At 37.1% G+C, this 26929-nt stretch overlaps 1 protein-coding gene across 5 annotated transcripts in view; it reads right to left on the bottom strand.

Moving 5' to 3' along the window:
• USP15 (ubiquitin specific peptidase 15) overlaps positions 1-26929 on the bottom strand; it is a 93365-nt gene that overhangs the window by 40787 nt on the left and 25649 nt on the right. For 2 of the 5 annotated variants that reach the window (XM_084760224.1, XM_084760228.1), the window contains exons 4-8: positions 23414-23540; positions 20574-20719; positions 15669-15730; positions 5480-5566; positions 5-149 (exon numbers count right to left, since the gene is read on the bottom strand). In XM_084760224.1, coding sequence (XP_084616350.1) covers positions 5-149; positions 5480-5566; positions 15669-15730; positions 20574-20719; positions 23414-23540 — 567 coding nt within the window. Of the gene's footprint in view, positions 1-4; positions 150-372; positions 549-5479; positions 5567-6591; positions 6705-15668; positions 15731-20573; positions 20720-23413; positions 23541-26929 lie in introns of those variants that run through there. The other 3 variants (XM_084760225.1, XM_084760229.1, XM_084760226.1) reach the window with 3 other exon arrangements.

Consider the following 26929-nt stretch of genomic DNA (forward strand, 5'->3'; position numbering starts at 1 on the left):
CTACCTGGATGGCAGAGTTCATGAAACACGTGTTTCCCAGGTTACTCAGGCCGCAGAGGCCTGGCTGCTCACTGTTTCTCCCAGGCTCTGAATAATCATAGCTCTTGTATGCAGTATATGAAGGGAGACAGTAATTTGAGTTTTTCACACTGGAAGAAAAAAATTATCAAAATGCAGCAATTACATCACAGTTGGTTACAATAAAGGGTGCTTTACACCTACTCATGAGATATGTAGCTAATCATTAACTATCTTTTATGGACACCCAAGTAGTGCTTTTGGAGACAGCACTGTCAAAGTGGCCTCCATAACTAAGGCACTTTTAATCCCAGCCACGTCATTCAGTTAAAGCCCACGATTATACTGCTCTACCCTGGATGAATGGGAGCAGCATCACGACTTGCTCCATTTTGCAGTGCGCCATCAAAATTAAAACACTCAGATTTTAAACACCACCCGCAGCAATAAATCATCTCAGTTATGTCCCTTTTGAGTTAGTTTGCTACTATGAGAGTGAGAGCTGCAGGAGCAGGGAGAGCTGGGCTTCAGTTACAGATGGGCACTGAGAAGCCCAAGGCCACTGTGACATCACTGTTGAGATGCACTGAGGATTCTATTTATAGCTTTCATGCTAGACTAGCAAAATCTAGTACTGACATACGGAGAAGAGCCTCTGACCAGGAACGCAGAATGGACAGAGCGCATGTAGACCCAAATACTATTGCCTTTTCCTCTATTCCCTGAAATATCACACTTAACTTGATACACTCAAAAACTGTTGAAAAAAACAACAACAACTATACTCTAAGATTTAGAAAATCAGGCTAATTTTAGAAAGAATTAAGTCAATAGAATCGATTGTTATTTTTACTTATAATTTTATAAATGAATTCTTAATTTTTACAGGGTAGCCATTTTATAAGAATATCTTTAAGAGATATTTTAGAGCAGTTTATTAGGATGAACTTGAATACAAATCAAGATAAGGGGCTGAAAGTAAATAATGATGTAAATAAGATGCAGTTTTTTTCTCCTTTATTAATTTATTCTTGTTACATCTCAATGGTTATCCCATCCCTTGTATCCTCCCATTCTTCCCTCCCTCCCATTTTCCCCTTATTCCCCTCCCCTATGACTGTTCCTGAGGGGGATTACCTCCCCCTGTATATGCTCATAGGGTATCAAGTCTCTTCTTGGTAACCTGCTGTCCTTCCTCTGAGTGCCACCAGGTCAGTTTTACAAATAAATATAATAAATCAGTAATTAATTGGGTATAATTACTGGGTATAATTTATTTCTGATATTTAGCCTTCTCATCAATTCAAGTATTTCATTTTATTATTGCACAATTATACTCTCAGTAGTTTTATTATAATGGTTCACATAAACTACACTACTGCTTATCTAAACAGGGTTTGTAGTAAACACACATGCACACACCATACCTAACAGGTAAGACAAACACAAAACAAGTCAGCCCAAGAGTAGACAACCGGCAGCCCTGAGGCCATCAAGGACAAATCCTGACTCAGTGTCTTTGGAGCACTTTCACCATAACCTACTAATTTTAAGAAAGGAAAATATCCCCATTCTTGCCTCTAGGATTAGAAAAACAACACAGAGCTTGGCTGTGGTGCATTATAGGAAAGCTTCTTCCTCCTGGTAAAGCATGGCAACTTTTTGTTTTTATTTAAAACTTAAAAAATTACTTTTGAATCTTCTTTCTCAGTGAGTTTTGGTTAACAGAATGGGATAGCCCTCAGTGAAGCCTGTCATGGCAAGTACAAAGGCTAACAGCTGGAACACACTTCAAGATCCATGGGCACTTGACTTTCCTGTGCCCTGCAGATGTCTCTCCTTCCCCCCCTCCCTTTTGCTAATGAAGTTATCATCTCTCAAAAACATACTACTTTGAAAAATTAAATAAGTTTTAAAAGTATACTGTATTAGGCTGGGTGGTGGTGGTGCACGCCTTTAATCCCAGCACTGAGAAGGCAGAGGCAGGCGGATCTCTGAGTTAGAGGTCAGTCTACAGAGTGAGTCCAGGACAGCCAGGACTACACAGAGAAACTCTGTCTCAAAAAACCAAACCAATAAAACAAAAGTATGTTGTGTTAATTCTGTATTGTAAACCCTCTTGAATATGTAAAAATGGGAAGTTTTAAATTGAATTAGACCTGACTTTTTAATATAACATTTTTTGTTGAATTTTCAATTAGTACTTGGCATCATAAACATGTACTTAATCACACTCACTTTGCCGTTAATGAAAATATGTTCACCTAGTTATTCAGCAAAAACAGATGGCAAATGCTAGATGACTACAACGTCTCCAGTTACTGATATGACTTAACCTCATACAGGGCATCATCTCCACTTCAAAAGAGACTAAGTAAAAGTAACAAAACACCTAACTTTGATATGGAGCATTAAAACCTAGACAGTAGATCATTAAAATACCTTTAATAGCAATATTAGTAATATATCAAATACAGTAGGGTAGGAAAATAAAGAAAACCAACCACTGACAATTAAACAATGGCAGATTTAAATATACGTTCAGAAGTTGTAATTGAGGCAAAAATATTTTATCGCCTAAGAGGTAACATTAATTGTACTCTAAAATAAATTGATTGTACTCTAAAAACAGACTCTCAACAATTTTTTAAGTAAAAAAGTTTTATTAAACTTAAATAGGGCTGGAGAGATGGCTCAGAGGTTAAGAGCACTGGATGCTCTTCCAGAGAGGTCCTGAGTTCAATTCCAGCAACCACATGGTGGCTCACAACCATCTACAATGAGATCTGGTGCCCTCTTCTGGCCTGCAGGTGTAATGCAGATACAACAGTACATAATAAATCTTTAAAAACAACTTAAATAAAATAATAGGTATACTTTTATTACACTTACAGTAATACTGTTATTTCTGAAGTAGAAATTTCATCTCAGTAATGCATCAGTGTATAATAATTTTAGTCTTAGACTTGTAGAAATACTACTTTTTAAATATAGTATTGTTCTTCCTATATACTTAAGTTTGCAGTTTAGCTACAGCTTTTAATACACAATTTGAGTCTATAGACTACTTCCACATACTTCTGATTTTAAAATCGTGTGTTACCCAGACAGGTCACCATCTTGTCAACCACCTTTTACTGAAACTATACTACATCCATCTGAAGTCTTTGGCTATTATTTCTGCAAGTCCAGTGAAATTCAAGAAATAATCCTTATGTAAATTACCCTCTTAACTATGTTAAATTCAAGTTACACCACCACCAACATAACCCCTAAATTCTACTCCTACTCAGAAGGGTGCCTTTTCCTCCCCCTCAAACATGTGTGCGTACACACACACACACACACACACACACACACACACACACACACACACACACACACACCTTTCAAGCTCACAGCGATCATGGAGGAGTTCCTCAGGAGGTGGTTCCTATTACAAGTCCCTAAGTCACCTTCAGCCCCTCAGGAGTTCCTCTCTTCAGAAGTGCCAGACTAGAGAGCACTATAAGGCTTTTATTATATGAAGGGAGAAAAGCAAAGAGACCGCATACTCCAGGCAAAATAGTGTATTAGTAAATAACATTTTTACATAGTTAAAATGACTCTAATAATGAGCACAAGGGCATAGTACACCTGTAACTTACATATGTTACAGTAAATGTGGGAACCATCTGCAACTGGTATAAACATAAAATTTTATCCCCTACAAAAATAATTTTGATGAATTAAAATACAAATAAAAACACAAACTGTGCCAGACAATCTTTCTTTCTCAAGAAAGTGTTTTTCCAGCTGGTATATTATTTTTACATGGAAGAGAAAAACGTAACAATCTGGATATTCATGCTTCCTTAGGGCACTTTTAGGTGACAGCGTAATGCTTATGTACAGCGTATATTACTTTATGAATTATGAAATAAAGGTATGTTTCAAGCTTGCTTGAATTGGGAAACTTATGACTAAAAATATGTGTCAATATTCCAGCCACTCAGAAGAAAGCCTTACAAGAACAGATATTATAGTTTAATTTTTTATGGTTTTAGTTTACAAAACTAATTAGTGGGAACCTTGACATGTAAAATACTTACGCTCAATTCCTTTTTATTACCCATTTATATTAGAAAATCTCTTACCATTATGAACTTGATATCTATCCTTAAAAAAGAAAAGAGTAGGTTTTTTTCTCTTTACCTTCTTTTAAATGCAAGATTAATTTTGGATTAAAAGCTCTACAGAGAAAACACCCAGAAAGCTATCCAGTCCCTTGGATGATTATTTCTTGGATAACAGGTATTTTTCATTGCTTAGAATGCTTTCTGATGACATCAAATTATCTTCCATATAGCGGTGCTCTGGGTTGCCTGATGCACTGAACTGCCTGTGCATCCTTGACAAAGCTGTGCTGTTTACACTGCTCACTCTGTAGTGTGTTACAGAGCTAACCTGTCTCATCTCTCACTCTAAGGTTATCTTGGCTATTATCATCTACTTCAAACCAAGACTTGTCAGAATCACTTTACCAAGTTCCTACAAAACACAAGGATTTTAACAGAGAAATTAAAACCATAGATGTAATTACTGCTTGATTTATGATTACTTCACAAACTGCTTTAGTGTTTCCAAATTTATAAATAAGATGCCATTTGTGAAGTGTACTAACGTGTGAGCCACCTGAATTTTTAAAGCAATGATAACACAGGGTACATATAACACCCATAAAGACAATCTTATTTGGATTCTCACCCTCATATGCTGGCTGGGCAAATTACAATTAAGATGGTTTTCTTCTTTTCCCCAGCAAGATAAAAATGACATGTTTTGTCAATGAGATAGCTCAGCATGTAAAATGTTTAGTATAACAAGCCTGCTAATCAGAGTTCAATTTCTGAAGCCATTTAAGGTGGAAGGGTGAATTGACTCCAAACTGAAACTTTCAAGGCAGCATACCCATGGTCTGATTTTATAGGAAGATCCAAGTGATTTTCACCAACTATGTAATTCTAAATATCACTTTTCATGGGGAAAAGAAACTTTTTAATATTTAAGAAACATTGCTTTTTCTATAATATCTGCTTTCCAGTTAAGAATCACTGATACGTCCTTTATTATAGGGGATTATCTAGTCTAAGATGACACATGAGATTTATATTTGTCCTATAAGCTTAAGTTGCAACAAAGTCCTATAAAATTAATAGTTAGAATCTACATTTTAGAATATGAAATTCTAAAGGTGCTTTTTATTTTTCAGCAACTATTATATTATCTTGTATTATGGCCAGTAGTTTTTAAAATATTTTATTTCTTGTGAAGTGACTCATGAAAGAACTGACTAGTAATTTAAAAGAAATCGAATTTTGATTCACAAAGACTTTTATTCTAAATTTTAGATGCAAGAGATCTTTCTGCAACCATAATAGGGCCAACCAATTAAACAAAGTTTTTAAGATTCAGTGCTTACTTTCTGTTGCTGATGTTGTTATAATTATTTGATAGAGATGAAGGAGAGATCTTTGGTAAAGTTGAAAAATTGGATGCACCTGGGGACCTTTAAAAATATGAAAATGTCAAATTAGATAAAAAATGAAAAATTATGAAATTATGAGATAAAGAAAAGAAGAAACATGACAATGTAGTAAGTGAATGCTGGAAAACAGATTTTTTATGGTCAAAATAATTATATTATCAGTTGGTTTTTAATTTTCGGTGTATTTTTCCTTTGAAATATAATGGTACAAAAGGGAAAATTTATTTTTCTGATAATATGTATGAAACTATGAAACTTGCTGTTTTGCTTATAAATCTACTAACTCAATACTTTCTCAGGGTAACAGCTACTAATGATTCACAGTCAGTTCCCGCAGGTGTGATGGAAGAGGCTGCTTTACTTTCTGTGGTACCAGGGTGCTGTAATCATGCACAGCACGGACACAGGGTTCAGAGAATGTCACTCATTCATAGTGATATCAGTGAGAAAGAAGAACAAAAGAGAATTCCAAGCACAATTCTAAGAAACTGTATTTGGTCAAAACCATCTCTGGAGAAACTGAGGAGCATACATCTGACTTCAAGATATACATTTCACTAATTCAGAGTCTTTGGGGGTAATTTCAACTCTGACACTGGCTTTTAGATAGTATATATACTTTAAAAACAAAAAGAAACAAAACAAAAAAACCAAAACACAATAATTCTATTACAAAGAACTAATTAAAGTACATACAGGTGTCTGAAAGAGCCACCTTTACTTGAGTTCTGTAACAATTTACATTTCCTACATAAAACCTAGCTGGGGGCTGTGGAAACTGTGCTGTACTAACTCAGTCATAGTAACTGTAAACATGTCTCCAAGTAACGGATGGGCCTTAAAAATCTCCACTCAGATGCTAATCAACAGTGACATGCTCAACAGGCAGGACAATATAATCTACAAAATGTACTTAAAGTAACCTGGATTTAATCTTTACACACACATATATAACATGAAATAAATGGTGGGCAATGAAAATTTTAAATGTAAGAAAAATTCAACTTTTAAAGTGCAAACATTAAAAAGAGCCTAGTAAAAATTGCCTTTCTTTGTGAAGAAGATTCTTTTTGCTGAAAATTGCATATTGATGGGTTAAGCCAGGTAGGTGCCTTTCCAATAGGAGGCTCTTCACAGGACAGTACTTTACTGTACTAGGCTGAAATAGAAAATACAGTCAGCTAAGTTTTAAGAGAAAATACGGTAGAGGACACATTTTAAAGCTTTACTGCCCCTAACATTTTAGCTAGTACTTTTCCAATATTAGTAGACAGAGATATATTTGCCTTTTGATAATTAAAGTATTTTGAGATAGGGCCTCAATATATAGCCTCAACCTGGCTGGTCTAGAGCTCAGAGATCCATCTGTCTCTGCCTCTCCAGTACTGGAACTGAAGGTGCACCCCACTACACTAGCCACTGTTCTGTACTGGAACTGAAGGTGCACCCCACTACACTGGCCACTTTTTTTTTAAGCAGGAGAAAACTATCAAATGAGATTAGAGTTCGGATTGCAGCAATGAACTGAATATCTTAATTTCCAAAACTCGATTGAGAATTTTACAGAATTCCCTTCTATTTTACTTTCAGTAAGAGTTATGAAAACAAAGAAACTTAATTTAATCAAGTGGACGCGTGTTTACACATGCATCTCTTGCCTGTCCAGACTGCTAGTGATGAGTGGCTGAACTTACGGACTGTGTTAGGAAGAAATGAAGTATCATCAAGTTAATTTGCATTTTGATAGTAATTTCTATGAAGTTCACTCAAACATTAATTATTACTGTGTTATTACTACATAGTATTACTAAATGCCTTGTTCTTAGTGAGACTGAGACTATAAGAAGGAAGACACAGTTCCTGATCTCAAGCGAGCCTGCAGTCTAGTAGGGAGAACCGACACAAGCAAAATAGCATGTGAAGTAGATGGGAAACACTACGTGCTTTAACAACTCTTAATATAAAATCTTATAGGTGTGACAGGAAGCAATTTGAAAATGGATATGCAGTTAGAGGTATGAATGGGACTGTGGGTATTCAAATTAGAAAGAATAGTATATGCAAATATGTGGGATCATAGAAACAACTGTGCTTTGAGAATTAACAGTAAACTGACCATGGCTGAAACAGGAGGTCTACAGCGGTAAAAAGAGACACAGGTACAATGGGTCCCATAAAGGAATCAGAACTTGACCCCACTGATGGAGCATTTTATAGATTTAATGAAGATCAACAATCAGATTTACATTCTACTAAGAGTACTTACTGGGAGAGAAAAAAACACAGTGATGAATATAGATTAGGAAACTATCAAGATGACAATGGGAGGACTCCATAAAGGGTGAGACTAAGAAAGGGAAGTGAACGAGGGCAACACTTAAAGATTTATTTATTTATTATGTATGCAGTGTTCTGCTTGTACATACACCTGCACACCAGAAGAGGGCACCAGATCACATTATAGATGGTTGTGAACCACCATGTGGTGCTGGGAATTGAACTCAGGACCTCTAGAAGAGCAGACAGTGTTCTTAACCGCTGAGCCTTCTCTCCAGCCCCAAGAGCAACACTTAAAGAGCAGTTCTCCAAGAACTGTCCGTGGACTCAGGAGATGAAGGACTGAGGCTCTTTCACTGTATCTGGGAGGTTAAAATTATTTCCACAATACTGAGACATCGTCAAAATGTTATTCAATAGCTTTTTCTGGATATTCAAGCTACTGGCACATGTGGATGAATGGGAGCGCACTAGGCACACCACAAGCTTCACCACTCAGAGTAAAAGCCATTCAATGCACAAGCGGTAGGGCCGGACTAAGACACTTCTGAGTTATGAAGAGAGGTGTCGGAGCCACAGGTGTAGACTAATGGGTAGGCAGACTGGATCTTGGAAACTCTCTTGTTAAAATAATACAAATACGTTAAAAAAGAAAAATGCAGGCTGGCAATTTTCTTCATCTTCCTTAACCCCATGAAAAACACAAGATGAACACAATGGTATTTTTGTATAATTTCCAATTTGAGTGTTTTTGTGGATGTTTCTTGTGGTTTTTGTTTGCTTGTTTTCTAAAGAGAGAGAAAGAAAGAGCATGGAGTTGGGTGGGTGAAAAGTGGGGAGGATCCAGGAGAGATTAGATAGGGAAAAGTGTGATCAGAATATATTATATAAAAATTAATTTAAAAAGTTTTACAAAAGCCAAGCGTGGTGGCACACGCCTTTAATCCCAGCAGCTGGGAAGCAGAGGCAGGCGGATCACTGTGAGTTCAAGGCCAGCCTGGTCTACAAAGGGAGCCCAGGACAGCCAAGGCTACACAGAAAAACCCTGTCTCAAAAAAAAAAAAAAAAAGTTTTAGAGAAATGTTTTTTCAATTTACCTTTATTTATGTGCACTGGTGTTTTGTCTGCATGTATGTCTATGTGAGAGCGTGGGATCTTGGAGTTACAGACAGTTGTGAGCTGGCATGTGGGAGCTGGGATTTGAATGTCTGGAACACTTGTCTTCCCGAAAGGTGTTTTAATGCTACTCTTAGTGAAAGTGTCTTCACTTTTAAAGTAGTTAACTTTATGAATGTTACAGATATTAAAATATAATTGTTCAATGATGTTATTCACAATTATTTTACATGTTAATTAATTATGGTAAACTCACAAAACTCACATAAAAAGAAGTTCTTTGGGTAGCTAGAAACAACAGATGCTAACAGCAATGCTCAGGAGCTATCGCTTCACCGGTGGGATCGAGGCACCAAGAGCCCTAAGTGGTGCTAACTAAACCAATCAGGACATGTGTATACAGGGGTCTGGATGCAGTTCTAAGTCCTAGTCCTGATGCTATCAGCTTGCACTAAGGGAAAGGCTTAGCATTGACTGCCTTTGACTTGGAGTGCTTACTAGGGAAGAAAGAAGACCATTATACACGTCACACGTCTGAGGATGACTGATGCACAGCTGCAGCACAGACTCAGTGAGCTAGGGAAAGTCTCAGAGTCTCCCCACACAAACAAGGACTGGGAAAAAGCTAGCTACTCAGAGGTCAGGAGGTGGTAGTGTGCCAAAGCAAAACAGAAAGAAAAGGCCCAAGAGGTACCTGAATGGAGACCTACGGTTTGTTTTCTAGTGTGGTGGATTTTCTTATATTCATGAGAAGATGGCATCAGAAAGGAAACGGAAATAAATTAGTGCCCATTATATACATAGTATGGCAGGCACTATATGCAGAGGAAAGAGGAATTAATAAAAGAACAGCAAAGAAAAGCCTAGGATGCACTGACACAAAAACATAGGTAAAGATTTCCTAAAAACTCTAAGAAGTCAGATAAAGAATGATGGATGTGGACTCCAGATCAAGCTGAAGTTTGCCGTTAGAAGACCTCCGAACCATATTTCACACAAGCCACTCGAGCTAAAATTTAGAGTTAATGCTATGATATTTATAAGTTAACTATTTTACTGAAGATGACTGGTGACACGTATCTCTCACTTACAATCTACTTTGAAAATTACCCTGTTCGTTTTTCACAGAGGAGAAAGGAAAATTTGGAATAATACATATTAATTCATTGGATATCAAACCACTTACCTACCAATAAACTAATTTTGGCCAGTGTAGGTTAGGTGCACTAGAAGACAGTGTAAAAGTCAGAGAGGTGAGATACCAATTAAAGTAGTTTGGGGAAATTAAACCTTATTCAGCAGTCCAACGTCTGCAGTATCTGAATTTGGTTTCCAATATGGTGTCTCAAACAAATGTGTGCAATTCGCTGCTAAGCTAGCCTTTTACTTCAAAAGGAAATACAACTTGTTTCTGTTAAACTAACTAAATATTTAACATACACTAAAACCTAACACCACAATATTGGAGCAGCTAAAATGTAGGTAAATTTGACAAAGCAAAACAATCATTCTAACTTTATGAAATCTATTGACAAAGTTAGAAAAAATAAAAATAAGACCAATCGTAAACTCTGTATTTCTGCCATTATTCTAAAACAAGTTCTTAAAGGAAATTTTTAATTTCTCTGGCTATTAAATGTACTTGCTTTGTGATTGTGTCAATGCTTCTTTTTGCTGTGTGTTTCCTACAAGCCAAGGAGGACTTAAGATGATTCGTTATCCACACCTACAGTTCCTATCGTGCCCGGGCTCTGCCTCCTCCAGGAAAGTATACACAGCACACTTCTGGTCTCCTGGTCCCTTATCTTACACAGTCAAAGTCTGAACAAAAGTCATCCCATAAACAATATGAAGAAATATGGACAATGTAACAAATAGAGGCCTCGGTGCAATTTAACTGTTAAAATGAAATGGGTACTTTGTGTGGTTGTTTCCTGATAGGTACTTTAACCTAGTTAAGTCTATGCACCAGTTCTGCATCTGTTTGTCCTTCTGGTTATACAGGGGCTTATGGTCCTGTTCAAAGTAGTACTTGATACAGTAGAAAACCAAACAATTGCCAGTCACCTTCATGTTTATTATATATCCCAACAAGAAAGTGATATGCAACTGCATTACCTAGAGTGGTTTCTTTTTCCTTTCTTATCAGAATGATGTAAAAAGACCACAATACTATTGGAAAAAAAGCCAAATGCAGGTGGATTAAGTTTGTGCTTTATAGTTTCATGTTAATCATAATGTCATAGAGAACAGAGAAACAATACAAGGGTAAGAATTACTGGCACGGAATGCTGGCTCAGCAGCTAAGGGCACATGTTAGTGCAGCGGAGGGCCCATGCTCAGCTCTTCACACTTACACGGCTGCTCACCGCCAGAACTTCCAACCTACGCAGGTACCAGGCGGTCATGTGATATATAAACATGCAGGCAAATCACGCACCACTTAAAAGAAAAGAGTTAATGGCATGGTTTATCTTCCAGCCATTGCAGGCTTTATCCAGTTGATGAATGTGTCCATGGAAACACAGAACCATCAATGGCTGTCAACTTCCTTCCACTACATACTTTCTTATGTTTTTCTGTCAGCATTTTTTTTTAGTAATTAATGAAAATTAATGAATTAAATTATAATGTTATTTTCTCAAAAGTGAATTTTTACTATTTCCGAAAAACAGTTTAGCTTTTTGTTGTTGTTGTTGTTATAAACAATTTAAATAACTTAAGGATTTTGAAATAATTATACCTACATGAAACAATATTCCAGAAGCCACAGCTCAGGGAGAAAGTGTTAATTTTCTTTTTGGTTATATTGTTGTAATTCTCTTTTTAGGAACTCCAGGGCTTTCACAATTATCTTAAAGTTCTTTATTTGAAACACAGATTTAACTACACATGCATTTTTCAATAGATCGGTCCCTAATGTTAGACTCTTTGAAAAGCAGACAAAATTAACGCAATAGAAAATTTAAAGAAGGAAACTTTTAAAAGGTAAAAGTGGTAAACACTCTTTTTTTGTGAAGTATAAGAAAGTGGATTCTCAAAAACTGGATTTTACATCCAAGTTCTAAAGCAACTAATAAGCATTGAACATTTTTAATTATTACATATATGTAAATTAAAACATCAAATTGTACGTTGATATTTAGCAGGAAAATTTAAATAGCTTTTGAGGGGTTCTTAGATTTTTAGATTTCTAATAGATTTGGTGTTGCTTTACTTGCTAACTGAAAGCATATATATATTTAGATGTTTTAAACAAAATTATATTTTCTCCTTAATATTTATAATTTTTAATATTTCTTCAAGTGCTGCCTAAAATTAATGGTTTAAGATAAATGTTAATGGCTTCAATAATAATCAAATGAACCTAGTAAAGCCTGCCTACAGGCAAATCTATATTGCATTTTCTTGATTATTGATGTGGTGGGTTCTTTTTACTGAGGTGGTGCCAGCCCTGAGCAGGTGGGCACAGATAGCATAGGAGGATGCTGGGCAAGCAGTGAACAGCAGTTCCTCATGGCGACTGCTCCACTTCCTGCTTCCTTTTATGAGTTCCTCCTCAAGCTGCTTTTGGTCATGGTGTTTTATCAGACTAGTAGAAACCCTAAGGCACCCCAAACCCCAGCAAACAAAAATCGTAAAGCAAAACAGAACCCCATCATTCTCCAAAAAACAATAGCCAGGTGTTTTAAACAACCGCTGGCCCTGAGTTAAGCACGTCTTTCTGAGCTCACTCATTTGCCCAGGCCATTTGCCTTTTTTATTTTATGACTTTTTTCTTCTTTTTCCTTTTCTGGCTAGTGTGACATCAGAGATCTTTTACTTAGTTTTGTACTAATTCTCAGTTATTAGCAGATAAATGTATGCATCCTTACTTAGGTTTTTGTGGTTTTATTTTCTACATGGTGTAGTGCTAGTCTATATATCATAGCTCATTGATGCATGGCTCATAGAGTAATCCAAGCCTTTCGCTTTTATAGAAAAAAAGCTTTAGTGTAACACAGTGGCACCTCTCTGGTAACAATACTAAGGTTGCTTGCATGCCACATCAGCAAAGTTGCAGATCATATGATCCATAAAACTGAAAACCTATCTATTAGTTGCCTACCAAGAAAAAAATTTTTAAAAATTAATGACCCGGCCGGGCATGGTGGCACACGCCTTTAATCCCAGCACTCGGGAGGCAGAGGCAGGTGGATCGCTGTGAGTTCGAGGCCAGCCTGGTCTACAAAGCGAGTCCAGGACAGCTAAGAATTCAGAAAGAAACCCTGTCTCGGAAAAAAAAAAATAATGATAATAATAAAATAAATCAATGACCTGGGCATAGGAAAGGGCTACAGGATTTATAATACTCCAGTCTGCTCAGTTTCCACAGCTCTCAGCGGTTTGCTGATCTAATGGTTTTCTTTGTTTTTGATATTATCATATAATACAATTATTTTTCACTTCAAACCTTGCCATATACCCCTCTCTGTTTTCCTTCATGGCTTTGTCTTTCATTACCTGTTGTTACATGTATATATGTATGTACAAACATCATATATGCTACTTGTATGTTTTCAGGGCTCATGAAAATCATTTGGGGTTCTCCTGCCATTTTTATGTAGATTATTTGATCATTAGTGCTACAAGGCCCTTCCATATATGTGTGGCTAGCTTCTGTACTAACTGACTTGTGCTGAAATTTCACTGGGAAATACACTGTTTACTGCTACTGATTTTGGATATACAGGCTTTTCTTAAGCTAGGAGGATTTTCTTGTTAGCTTTCTAGGAATTTTTTCATAAGCAAGTGCAAATATGAAATGTTTTATATTCTGGTAAATTATCATTTGGCAATACAAGATACACTGCAGTGTAGTATTTCTGTTTGACACGGAACTTCTTTTGTTAGCATCCTCACTAAACTGGTAGATAGTCAAAGTGTACTTGCATGGCTCTCCAGGATTCCACTGACATTCACCGAGACTTACAACATGAGTGTGGTGTGCTGGGTACTGAGCAGCCGTGTTCTACCCTGACATCATACAAGTGCGGGAAACTGATGTGGGCTGAGTGTGGGCTATAGCACCAAGTCCCAGCGGAGTGGGCAGCTGCGACAAGGGAGCTCAGGGTCAGCTTGGCAATATGTTGTTTTAAGAAAAGAGGGAATGCTAAGAGCAGACAGCCAGGTAACAGATAAGGCTTCTGGAGCGTTAGAACTCAGGATATCTGGATATATAATGCAGAGCCGATCTTATTACTTTAAAATTGTTTCAAGATTCAGTGACTATACAGCAATTCTGAACACAAGCTAGGAAGAGATGCAGTATTTATGATTAAATACTAAAAGTAATTTCTAAATCTTTACCTGTTAAGATAATCATGATTCGACTCACATGCTATTAACTTTTCCTATTAAAACTTGTACTTTTAGGCTGTGTGTTTGTGTGGGAGGGGGTGGAGGTGGTGCACTCAGGAGGCAGAGACAGGTGGATCTGAGTTCAAGGCAAAAACAAAACAAACAAACAAACAAATTAAACCCTTACATTATGTCCAACTGAGCAGGGTATTAAGCAATGCATACCTCTAAGTAATTTTAATATATTTTGGAACTAACTCACAGGAAACTTGAACAATAACAACAACAACAAAACCTCACATGAGATCAAAACTCTAGAATGTCTTACTGAAGGTGCATTTCCTTTAGAAGAAAATTCGTAGTCAAGTAGCAAAGCTGTATTCACTTTTACAGATTTGTATGTCAGTATCTAGTGCATTACTAATTTAACTACAAATCATAATTTTCAAATTTTTCAAAATTCAAATCTATATCCCTTATCTGAACACCTGAAACTCAGAGTTACAGAAAATTAGATTTCTGTCCAATTTATTTGGCAACAAGGTGATGTGAACGGACATGAAGCTATCCTTGGCCCTCCTTCATCTCACTCATTGTACGTGCAGAAGGAACTTTAGCGTGAATGTACAGGGTCTCTTTAAACTACAAAATTCTACAACTAAGCACACATGGATTAATTCTTAGAGATTTCAAGCTTATGTATTGAAATACAAATAAGGTTAAGTAGTGTTTGTTTGATTTTGGGTTTTTGGCTTTTCGAGACAGGGTTTCTCTGTGTAGCCCTGGCTGTCCTGGACTCACTTTGTAAGCAAGGCTAGCCTCGAACTCAGAGAGCTGCCTGCCTCTGCCTCCGAGTTGCAGGATTAAAGGTGTGCGCCACCATGCCTGGCCTAGGTTTAAGTGCTTTGATAATGCAGTGTATATCTTATAACTTTGAAAAGATTCTCAATTCTTCCTCCGTTTGCTATCAAAAGCACTCTTAATATCCAGACACTATCTCTACTTAATTCACTTAAATTCTGAGACATTTGTATAATAAAAATACTGCTCTCACGATAGACTGTCTTTCATAAAGAAGCATTTCAAAACCAAGTGTACATCACAAAAATACTCAAGAAAATGAAACAAAATGCTTAAGGATCTGACTATAGTAGACAACACAACATTTATTTACGCTGTAAGTTATTATAAAAGTGATTTGACCTTGAAGGTTTTAAATGTGTTACAGATTAATCTAAGTGTAAACTTAGAAAACTTCTCCAAGAATATATTATAAAAGATACACAATGTATGTACTCTTGCAGTTCAGTTCAGTTTTATTCTAACTTTGGCTTTCAGAGTCTGAGTCAGATTCAACATCATGCAATAAACCACGAGGAGGAGCACTTACTTAGGAGCAGACGGACCCCTTGGCCACGTTCCATCTTCATTTTTTTGTTCTATCACTAACACCTGCAAACATGACACAACAAAGGGTGTTTTTCCACAGCTATGAAGGCAGAACAGCTTTAGGAGATAAGCGGATAAGGAACTAAATAACTGATTATTTAAAGGATGCAACAAGCAAAATGGTCTGAAATACGTCAACGTCAATAGGGAAGAAGAAAAAAGGGGGAAATAATTAGTTTCTATAACTTTAAGGAAGCATAAGTCAAATAATAGAATATCAGTTGTTTCAGTGTGTGCTTTTAAACTGTATTTACACTTGTAGCATGCCTTGTGCAATTAACAGATGCTCCATCAGTGGCTATGTCATGACTTAGTTAGTACGCAAATATTACTGAGAAACTGTGGCACAAATAATCCCAAACTATAGATTACTTACAATTTGTCTAGAGTTTTAAAGTTAGTGTTCAGTTACATTACTTATATGAACCCTGACGCCTTTTTAAGAAGTAGTTTTCTGTGTTCATTTGTAGTGGGTATGGGTGCCAATGTGTGCAGGCACCCACGATACATGGGCATGCATATGGGCTGATGAGGACAGTGTGTGCAGGCACCCATGATACATGGGCATGCATATGGGCTGATGAGGACAGTGTGTGCAGGCACCCACGATACATGGGCATGCATATGGGCTGATGAGGACAGTGTGTGCAGGCACCCACGATACATGGGCATGCATATGGGCTGATGAGGACAGTGTGTGCAGGCACCCACGATACATGGGCATGCATATGGGCTGATGAGGACAATTTGCAGGAATCATTTCTTTCCCTCCACAGTGTGCATGGACCACAGTCAGATTGGGCAGCAAGCACCTTTACCCACTGAGCCATCTCGCCAACCTCATATTATGAAATCTTTCAGTGTATAACTGAGTCACATTTATAAGAATCTCATAAAATGAGAACTCAAGTTCCCCGCTGCAGCATGTGTCAGTAGACAAACATCATCTTGGTCAATAAGGAGTCCATGCCAAGACAGAGCTACTTTTAAACATTCACAACTCCTTCCTTTCATGTCCCAGATTAATAAAGAGCTCTTTGTTCTAGTCTCTATTAAGGATGAGTCTATGTAAGAAAGAAAAGTTAAAAATACTTAAATAAGTTTGTGATATTACTAATAAGAAATTAAAATCTAAAATTTCATGATAAAGCTACTATGTAAGACAACATGAACTGAAATATAGTTAAACACAAACTTGAATATATCCTACATATTTAGTTTCATTAACTTTTTCTTATAGTTACAATTCTGCAAACTACTGTGCATAGCACAGCAAAATTCTTTGGCAAACTGTGTGCTTCCAGACCCACTTATAAAATGGCCTTTTGATCCCAGACATGGGGTCAAATTAAAGCAGGAAATTTAAGTTTGAAATGTAATATTAAAATACTCATCCAAAAAACTCATGTAACTTGTTGAAAGAGCATATGTGTACTAAATACTAACCCTGCCTTTAACTAACGCATTTGATACATTCAGAAAAGCTTTCTAAGGTGTGTGCAGCTTTCAAAGAGTAGGTACACCAAGCACCTGCCATCCTGATCTCTGGTACTCATCTCCTTGCCTACCAGGTATCCAATATCTCAATTTTCTTAAATATCATCTCAATGTGGAAGAATGCACTTTCAAAGATTTATTAAGCAGAATTTATTGAGTGATTCACAGTTTAAGATTTTTCTTTACTGCAACCTGCAACTGTAGTGACATATATAAACTATATCCATATATACATAAGTATTGCGATGATTTGGAGGAGTCAAATCAGGTACAAAACAATGAATCCCAGCTGTACATTTATTGTTGTTTAGCATATCTAATAGCACTTTTAAGTAAAATCCTATATTTTGCAGCCATAGAAATAATAAAATTCACTCCTTTATTCAAATGTATCATTTTTCTGAGTAAAGTTTTGCTTATTGTTAAAAATTTATGAAAAATTCAAAATTAAATTATACATACATAAAAGGAAGACAAGGAAAATTCACCAATATGGGAGGTAAACTCTTCACTAATGTTGTGCTCTCTTACTTTCTTTTACCTGTTTATTTTTAAGTAACGTACATTTTTGCATCTATGTACTGGTGATGTGCACATGAGTCCAGGAACCTAAAAAAGGCACAGAATCCTCTGGAACTGGAGTTACAGATGGCTGTGAGCCACCACTGTGGGTGCTGAAGAGACACCTCAGGTCCTTCTGGAAGAGCAGTGTGCACTCTGGCAGTGAGCCACATCCCCAGCCCACCCTACCTTACTTCTAACTAGGGCAGTAGGGGTGGGGTTGGCCGGCTAGGAATGATATTTTTCAGAATAAAAAAAGCTCTGCTTTAGAAACCTAAATTTCAGCTAGGGAGAAGGCTCAGTGACTAGGAGCTCTTGTATGCTCTGAGTTCAAATGGTCGATATGCACATAAAACGGCTGGCAAGACTCCGTTTGCCTACAACCCAAACCCCGGGCTGGGGTGCTGGGAACTGGACACCGTGAGCTGCAGGTGCAGAGAAGCCCTGTCAGGACAGGACGGCATCTATAGAGAAGACAACACTGATACTCCTCCCCTCTGGCCTCTCTGTACACATATTACACATAGAATACTTTTTACATTTGAAAATGTTAATGTATATTCTTTGAAACATACCTCCTCCCAAATGAACAGAGTCCTCACAAATATTTAGTCCCATTAAATTAACTTAATTCTCTCATCTAAGTCTAAACTTCAATTTGACAATCAAATGCTTTAACTTTCTAGGACCACGTTTTTCTATATGCCTGGGGAAATTACATGCATTTCATAAGGCCCCTAAAACACTGAATCAATTTTACACAATTTCAAATTACGTTCTTACTGCAAGTACCAACAGATGGTAATCAGGATGGAGGTTTGTGTCCGCTGGGAGATGGAGGGGTTCATTAGCCATGAGAAGACTAACTAGGTCTTACTTGATCTTCAACCAGGCAGCCTTCCTACTGTGTACACTAAATTTTGTAGTTTCACCTAAGAATATAATGGCTAAAAATCATCACCTTGCACTTTCTCAAATTCTGGACTGAATTAAATAGCTATTGACAACATTTATTTCTTCCTTAAAAGATTCTAACAGTATGTGTACAGGTGTGCTTGTGTGTGTGCACATGCATGTGCAGGCTATGGTCAGGTACCATTCTTCAGTAGTGATTCACCTTGTTTTTTGAGGCAGGGTCTCACTGGGACCTGGGCTTGCCAATCACATACATGAAGCTGGCCCAATAGGAACTCCAGGACTTGCTCTCTATCGATCCAGTGCTGGGGTTACTATCAGTGTGCTGGGGATCAAACTCTGGTTCTTAGGCTTGCACAGCTAGCACTTAGCAGACTGCACTAGCTCTCCAGCTCACAAAAGGATTGTCTTTGGTAGCCTAGTAAACTTGACATATATCAGGGATTTACTAACAATTAATCTATCTCAGTTTCTGAGTTTTGTTTTTGTTTTAAAATAATTACACACTTGATGTTAATAAGATGGCAAAACAAAGCCATCTACACACTGATTCACCAGTCATTGTGTTAGGTACTAGCAATTAAAACAATACTAATCAAAATATGAGCCATATAAGATACTAATAATACAGAAATTAGGGGAGAAATTCTTTAAAGTAAGAGGAATAGGTACTAAGAAAAAGGACAGCTGAAGGGTTGAAATTTGAAGGATAGATTAATGTGACCTGATGCACCTACATAATAGGATGAGATGGCTAATATGAACATTTGAATGGCTAAAATATATTTTTTACTGGATAAATGTAGGGAAATGGGAAGAACGGTACACCAGGCAGATGAATAATGCATTCAAAGCACACCACCAGAATACTATGGTAACCAAAGACAAGGACAGTCTAAGCATGGACAACAGACAAGAGCCTCTGCCCTGACTGCATGCTAGCTATGGAGTCTGGACTCTAGAATCCATAAGGACTGAGAAAAGCCTTATGAGAGGCAAATAACCAGACTTATATTGCAGAGTGAATACTCTAGTAAAGCAGCACTGCGAGGATATGCAAGACTCTAGAGGTAGCAGGACATGTCGAGTGTGAAAGATAAGGGCTAGGAAAGGAATAGAAACAAAGCGATAGCAACAAGGCAGGACCAGTGGAACTAAACACCCTCGCTGCTCAATATATTTAATTTTTTAGATCATACCACAGGAGAAGATAAAATTGGGAGGTGATAGGCACAACAGGGATGCTCAAACTAAGGCTCGCTTAGCCTACAGCTCTGTTAAAAAAGTTTCATTGTAATGCAGGTGTATCCACTTCTGCATGCACACCCATGGCTGCTTTTACCCTGCTACAATGGGAGAGTCACAGATGCAACTGAGCCCTTATGTACGGGCAGTAAAGACAGAAACACTATTTGGTCCTTCACAGGAAGCCTGCTGATCTTACATTAGCTGTTTTCACTAAAAGCATTCTTAAGGAGTGTTTCCAAGCTCAACAAGGAAGCTGGAAATCACACTACTGACCAACAAGGAGAGAAAGGAGAGTTAGGAGATAGCTAGTTGGAGGACCCACCATATACTACAAAACACTCAAAGTTCTTTAATGCAAACAGCTGTATTTAATCACTCTTGGGCTGGACAGATGGCTCAGCAGTTAGGAACACTTGCTGCTCCTGCAGAGGACCTAGGTTCAGTTCCCAGCACCCACTGGAGGCTCACAACCACCCGGGACTCCAGTTCCAGTTCCAAGAGATCCAACACCCTCTTCTGGCCGCTATGGGCACCAGGCACATATGTGGTCAAACACACATGCAGGTACTCACACATACATATAAAACAAAACAAATCTTAGAAAGGAATGACTGCTAAGCATTACCTGTCCTTGGTATAGGCCGGCATCCTGGATCGTGCTGTCCGGCTTATTCAGAGGCTCAAACGTATTACTCATATACTTGTTCCACAGTCTGGCCTCCTTTTCATCTGGAATATTGAAGATTTTTCTTATTTCCTTTTCAATTGTATCTGAGATTTAAGAAGGGAAGATATGTGAATACAAAACATTTAAATGTTAGCCACAAAGAGCTAAGCGCTCACCAGACTAAATAGATAACTATGCAAGAAATAATAATACAAAAAGCTTTGTCTTAAGACCAGCTATGTGATTTCAATGGGGAAAATGAGAACTTTAACATTGACAGATGATTATTTAATGAATTTAAGACTGCAAAAAGTAAAAATTAAATCATATAACATTAAAATGTAATTTGTTCCATAGGGTAAACTTTTAAGTTTCAACACAATATAAAATCAATGTGTTTTAAAGACTATATAGGAGATAGAAACTAAAGTATGGCAAAGAGACACCAAATGAAAAATATTCCTATTCATAATGCAATTATTAAAGAATATCTTACATTGAAGAGTACTCTTTATGCTGAGATTATCTGTGTGATATTAAAAACACATGCAAACATCGTATTTTTTTCTTAAAGAACTCTTTTAAGTAGACAATTGTTAGTTATCTAGTATGTGTTTATTTGTGTGAGGAGGCACATGGTTTCTGGGAATTGAACTCAGGACCTCTGGAAGAGCAGCCAGTGCTCTTAACCATTGAGCCATCTCTCCAGCTCTAGTAGAGGCTTTAAAATATCAGTTTCACTCAGGTTTTTTTTTAAAGCCCACAGGGATAAGTATATATAAATATATATAAGTGTATACACACACACACATATACATACATCTTTGATACATACTGCCTCTTAAGATTATTATCTTAATTCCAAACAGTTTGAAAAACATTCATTTAATAGTAAGAAATTTCAAGTTTCACAAAAATTAAGTTCATTTACAATATTAAGACATATATTGAGTGTTTGCACTCTTTAAAAGTATTAGGATATTTAAAGTATTTGGGCTAAAATTTGTGTCAGATCGAACTTTCTGAAATAGATATTCTGTATAAATTACATTTATCCTCTATACATTTTTATTTAATACTTCAAGTAAAAACTTCCTAATAGTTATTTTCAATGCAGAAATTAAAATCAGTTGCTAAGTTCTTGAGTTTCTAAAATAATTATTTAAGAAAAAAGTTTCTGATGGACTCAGATTTTTTAGAACAGTTGTTAAAATGAAAATTTATAAATTGCTAGGGATTTTATGATTATTAATTACATTAAAATATAGTTTATTTATATTCCAATTGGCTATTGATCTCTAGATGGCTTTTGTTGTTGTTGTTGTTTTGCTTTTTGTTTATTCGAGACAAGGTTTCTCTGCCTTGGCTTTCCTGGACTCGCACTGTAGACCAGGCTGGCCTCGAACTCACAGGGATCCACCTGCCTCTGCCTCCCAAGAGGAGAGCTAGGATTAAAGGTGTGCGCCACCACTGCTCAGCTCTAGCTGGCTTTTTAAAGCCAAAAGGTACTATCTAGGGGAATTCTAGGGGGGAATAGCCTTACCCAGGCAGGGATATGTCCTTGAGTGCAATAGTGTCAAGAATGTCTTACAGGTAATCAATAGCTGTCCAATTAGATTTAAGGCCTGCTCAACAGAGGAAACTCATGCTTGGCACTGTAAACCAGTGTCTTGAGAGGTCACACCCCCTCCATGATGATTTACTATTACTACTGTGCTAACCTGGTCCAGCTGCCTTCCAGATATTCACCCTTATACCCATCATCATAGCGTAGCTGTCACTCCTCACTTACTTTAATCAGTGTCCTTAGCAACTTGCGCAGGTAAGGAACTCCTACACAGTGTGGAACATCCCAATTTGCTAATTTCTCTGGCATGCTGAGTTCTGTATCTCATGTTTTTTCTATTATTCACTTATATTTTCCAACAAGATTACTGTTACTACTATCTTTTTAATACATACTAAATTGTTAACATTGCACATTATAAAGGTATCAGGAGAAGATAGGCTAATGAGTGATTATAATCTAATATCACACACATGTATGAACATTTTACATTTAGACATTTAGCCTTATTAGCATATATAACTAATGTGCTAATTAAACTTTTTATGCATTAAATGTATTGTCAACATTTATACAAAGCAATAAAGAATTGGGTCCACTGATATGTGAGACTATGTTTCAAGCTCACTCACTGACCACAACAAAACCCCTCACTAGGCTATAGTAGTAACACACGCCTGCGGCCTCAGCTGCTTACCTGTAATGGAAGAAATAGCAATTGACTTTTTCCTCCATACTTGACCAAGTTTTATTTAAACATGGTTTGCTTAAAAGTTATACTGAGATTTATATTTATTGCTACAAACATGGCATGCCACTTTTCAAAAGCTGATTTAAACAAGAATTTGATTTTCCAAAATTAAAGATGGCACGAACAGCCGGGCGCAGTGGCACATGGCACTAGGAAAGGCAGAGGCTGGCAGGGCTCTGTGAGTCTGAGGCCAGCCTGGACTACAAAGAGAGTTCCAGGACAGTAATGACTGTAACACAGAGAAACCCTGTCTTGAGGGAAAAAGAAAAGGCAGAAACATTAGAAAAACATAATAAACATTTTAATAAACATAATGAAACAAGCTGGTCAACTATAAGCTAAGACATGCATGGAAGCTGAGATTCTAGAATGTTTATGAATATACTCTCAAAAGGTTATCATCACCAAAGTAGACTACAGCCAAGCACCACAACACCGAAATGTCTAAACTCAGGAACTTGGGACAGGGTCTGGCATTACCTATTGTGTCGGCTTTGCTAAATCTCCGAGTTACCACGTTGTTCATGTTTCCATTTTCACAGAGTTTCAGTTCCGTGAGATATACTTCTACTTTGCAGTGCTTTACAAACATACCCTGTTCCACCACCTAAAAAAAGAAAGAACAAATGAATACAACCATTCTCACAGTAATACACACCTTTAACAAGGCTTCAGAAAACTACAGATACCCAATGAAATGTAAATACCCACTGTGATCATAATTTAAAAGAGTAATGCTTTCAAAAGGCATAGCCTGTTAATATTTTGATATACCATAAACAATAAATTTACTTAGGTTTAATCAAAACTGTGCACAAATTTTCTCTATTCAATTTGCAAATACAGCTCTGAATAAAGATATAGATGCCTGCTTTTAACAATGCTCTGAGACAGAAAACGTACAAAGTTTTATGTAACTGTATCTACAGTTTGTTATTACTATTTCTGTTAAAATGTTTCTTAAAATGATAGCTCCTGCCCCTTAATAGATGTTTACTTCATTCTAAAATGACGTTGTCTGACCTTTAAATGTGTACTTAATAAATCTACGTAACACACAGTCAAATAAAAAAAGTCAAGCATGCAAATAATCATGTATAAAATGGTAAAAGACTATATATCAGGTTCACCTTTTAAGTAAGTATATTTCCTTTTGCTCTTCTAAAGGTTAACTGTAGGATTTCAGTCATGAAGACTGTTTCTGAAAATAGTAATTGGCCTGATATGTGATACAGAAGACAGATATGGCAAAGGGAGGCTCCAAGGACTTACATGTACAAGCAGGCTCATGTCAAACTCCATAAGTGAATTACAAACTCCTCTCTCACTTTCAGGAAAAACTCTTTCAACTCAAAGTTTTAAAATATTTTATCTGGAGTTTCCTGTCTAATCCAAGATGAATTTAATTCCTTTGATAGGTTTTCTTATTTATGTTTGTTACAAATCTTTAAAACAGGTTGACAGACTACAATGTGTTTTGTTTTAGTAAGCTTAACCCACAGTGTAAAACTTAAATTTTGCCTCAAATAAGATGCTTTAAATATCTTACACGGAATTATGCTAAGTTTAAGAATGAAATATACTGAACTTTTATAAGATTTTCTTGTAGCTATTTGATAATAAAAAACTAGGACTCAAATATTCAGTTTCAGTAAGTAGTCAGAGCTGGCCTACCTCCTCCTCAGCACTGACACCACAGGCATGTGTTAGCAGGAACCGTGTCTAGCTGTTTAACATTTTTTAAAATTGTATTTTTAGTATGATTTTTTAAAAAAGATTTACTATTTGTACAGCAATCTGCCCTCATGTGTGCCTGCACGCCAGGAAAGGACACCAGATCTCATTATGGATTGCTGTGAACCACCGTGTGATTGCTAGGAACTGAACTCAAGGCCTTTGCAAGAACACACAGTGCTTTTAACCTCTGAGCCACCTCTTCAAGCCCTTAAATTGTATTTTATTATCATTTAATTTTGATTTTTATCTCTTATCTGGTTCTTGACTACTTAAAAATATACTTCTGTAGTTAGTTAGGAATGATCAAGTATCATTACTAATTTCTAGCTTAAACCCACTAAGGACAGGAAGTACTCTGGATAATTTCTTTCATTTGTTATTTTGGGAGTATGACAACCCAGAATTTTTTATCAATTTATCAATGAATATTGTTAAGGGGATGATGTCCTTAATTCCTAATATGTCTTGTCAAAAATATCTCTGATGGGGCTGCAGAGATGGCTCAGAGGTTAAGGGCACCACCTGCTCTTCCCAGCAACCACATGGTGGCTCACAACCATCTATAATGAGATGTGGTGCCCTCTTTTGGCATGCAGGGGTACATGCAGGCAAAACAATGTATACATAATATTTAAAACAAAAAATATCTCTGACTTCTCCACAGTGACACACAGTCCATGCTTTGGCTCTATTGTGGTTAAGACCGTGTTTTCAGAAATATTCTTAGTTTTTACTGTCATTTGGGTTTTGGAAGGGATACTTCAAAGCTGGCAAATTATTGCTCTGTTGTATTTAGCGATTTCATCCTTGGCTTATCTTTATACATGGACTATATGTAGTAGAAGTAGATACTGGGCATACTAAAATCATGGTATATGTATTTTTTAATCTTTCAGTTTATAGTAGAGACATTTATAAAAAGGTATATCCCTATAGCTTCTAAGACCCCCCCCCCACTCTACTTTTCAAGTCTTCACCAGTACCTTGTCAAACCCCGAATTCCCTCAGGATGCTCAACGTCCTTTAGGGCTTTTGTTCATGTTTATACCTTCTGCTCACTGTGTAGCCAAAGCCACATGGTTCTTGCTATGTTAGTACTACAGCATCCAGGTACCTAAACTAGCATGAACAACCTACCAGTACATGGTAAATTATCTTGGACTTCACTATTAACAAACACCTCACAGCGTTTCTGAGGTAAAAGTCTGGGAGAGTGCCGCTATGCTGATCTGGGGTGAGACTTCTTAAGGAGTTTCTGTCAAGTTTTGGCCTATGGCTTCTGTTATCTGAAGACTCATTAAGAACTGACAATCCACGTTACTGGCCGGGTAGGCCTCTTCCTAGAGTACTTGCATGTCCTTGCTATGTACAGTTCAGTTCCCCATGATAGAAAACTAAGAGAGGGGTGGGGAGGGGAGAAAAAACACATCTGAGGCTGGAGAGATGGCTCAAGGTTAAGAGCACTATCTCCTCTTCCAAAGGTCATGAGTTCAAATCCCAGCAACCACATGATGGCTCAGAACCATCTAGAATAAGATCTGGGGCCCTCTTCTGCTCTGCAGGCAGAATACTGTATACATAATAAATAAACCTTACAAAAAATTAAAAAAAAAAAACCAAAACACATCTGAGATGTAAACTGCAGGCTCTTCTATATCCTAATCTTAAAATATATCACACCAGGTCTATCCCCAAACTAGGGAAGTAGAATCAGGAAAACAGACTGGACGTTAAAGAACTTAAGGTTATTAAATTTTCCTCTCCTTTTGGAGGATTCCTTCCCAGGGTCAGTCACAGAATGACTGGCAGTTATTTTCTTTTTCTTTCTTTCTTTCTCTCCCCCCCCCCCCCGGTTTTTTGTGACAAGGTTTCTCTGTGTAGCTTTGGCTGTCCTGGAGTCACTTTGTAGACCAGGCTGGCCTCGAACTCACAGCAATTCCCCTGCCTCTGCCTCCCGAGTGCTGGGATTACAGGCATGTGCCACCACGCCCGGCTTTATTTTCTTACAGTGTATTGAAAATAGTGAAGTTTCCTGGCTTACATGGTGTCTGTTGGGCATCTATTTCTTTGGTTTACACTTTTTTGAGGACAATGTATCTTTTTGTCTAGCACTACTGAGGAATATCTTTTTATCTTGTTAACTTTTGATATGTGTTTATATTTTTTCAGTCTAAGAATCAGTGTTTCCTGACTTCATGGTGTGGCATCTTCCTCAGTTTGGAGACAATGTCAGCTATTCCTTCTTCAGGCATTACTTCT

The sequence above is a fragment of the Acomys minous genome (genome assembly GCF_964271855.1).
Source record: "Acomys minous genome assembly, chromosome: 15".
Classification (NCBI taxonomy): Eukaryota; Metazoa; Chordata; class Mammalia; order Rodentia; family Muridae; genus Acomys; species Acomys minous.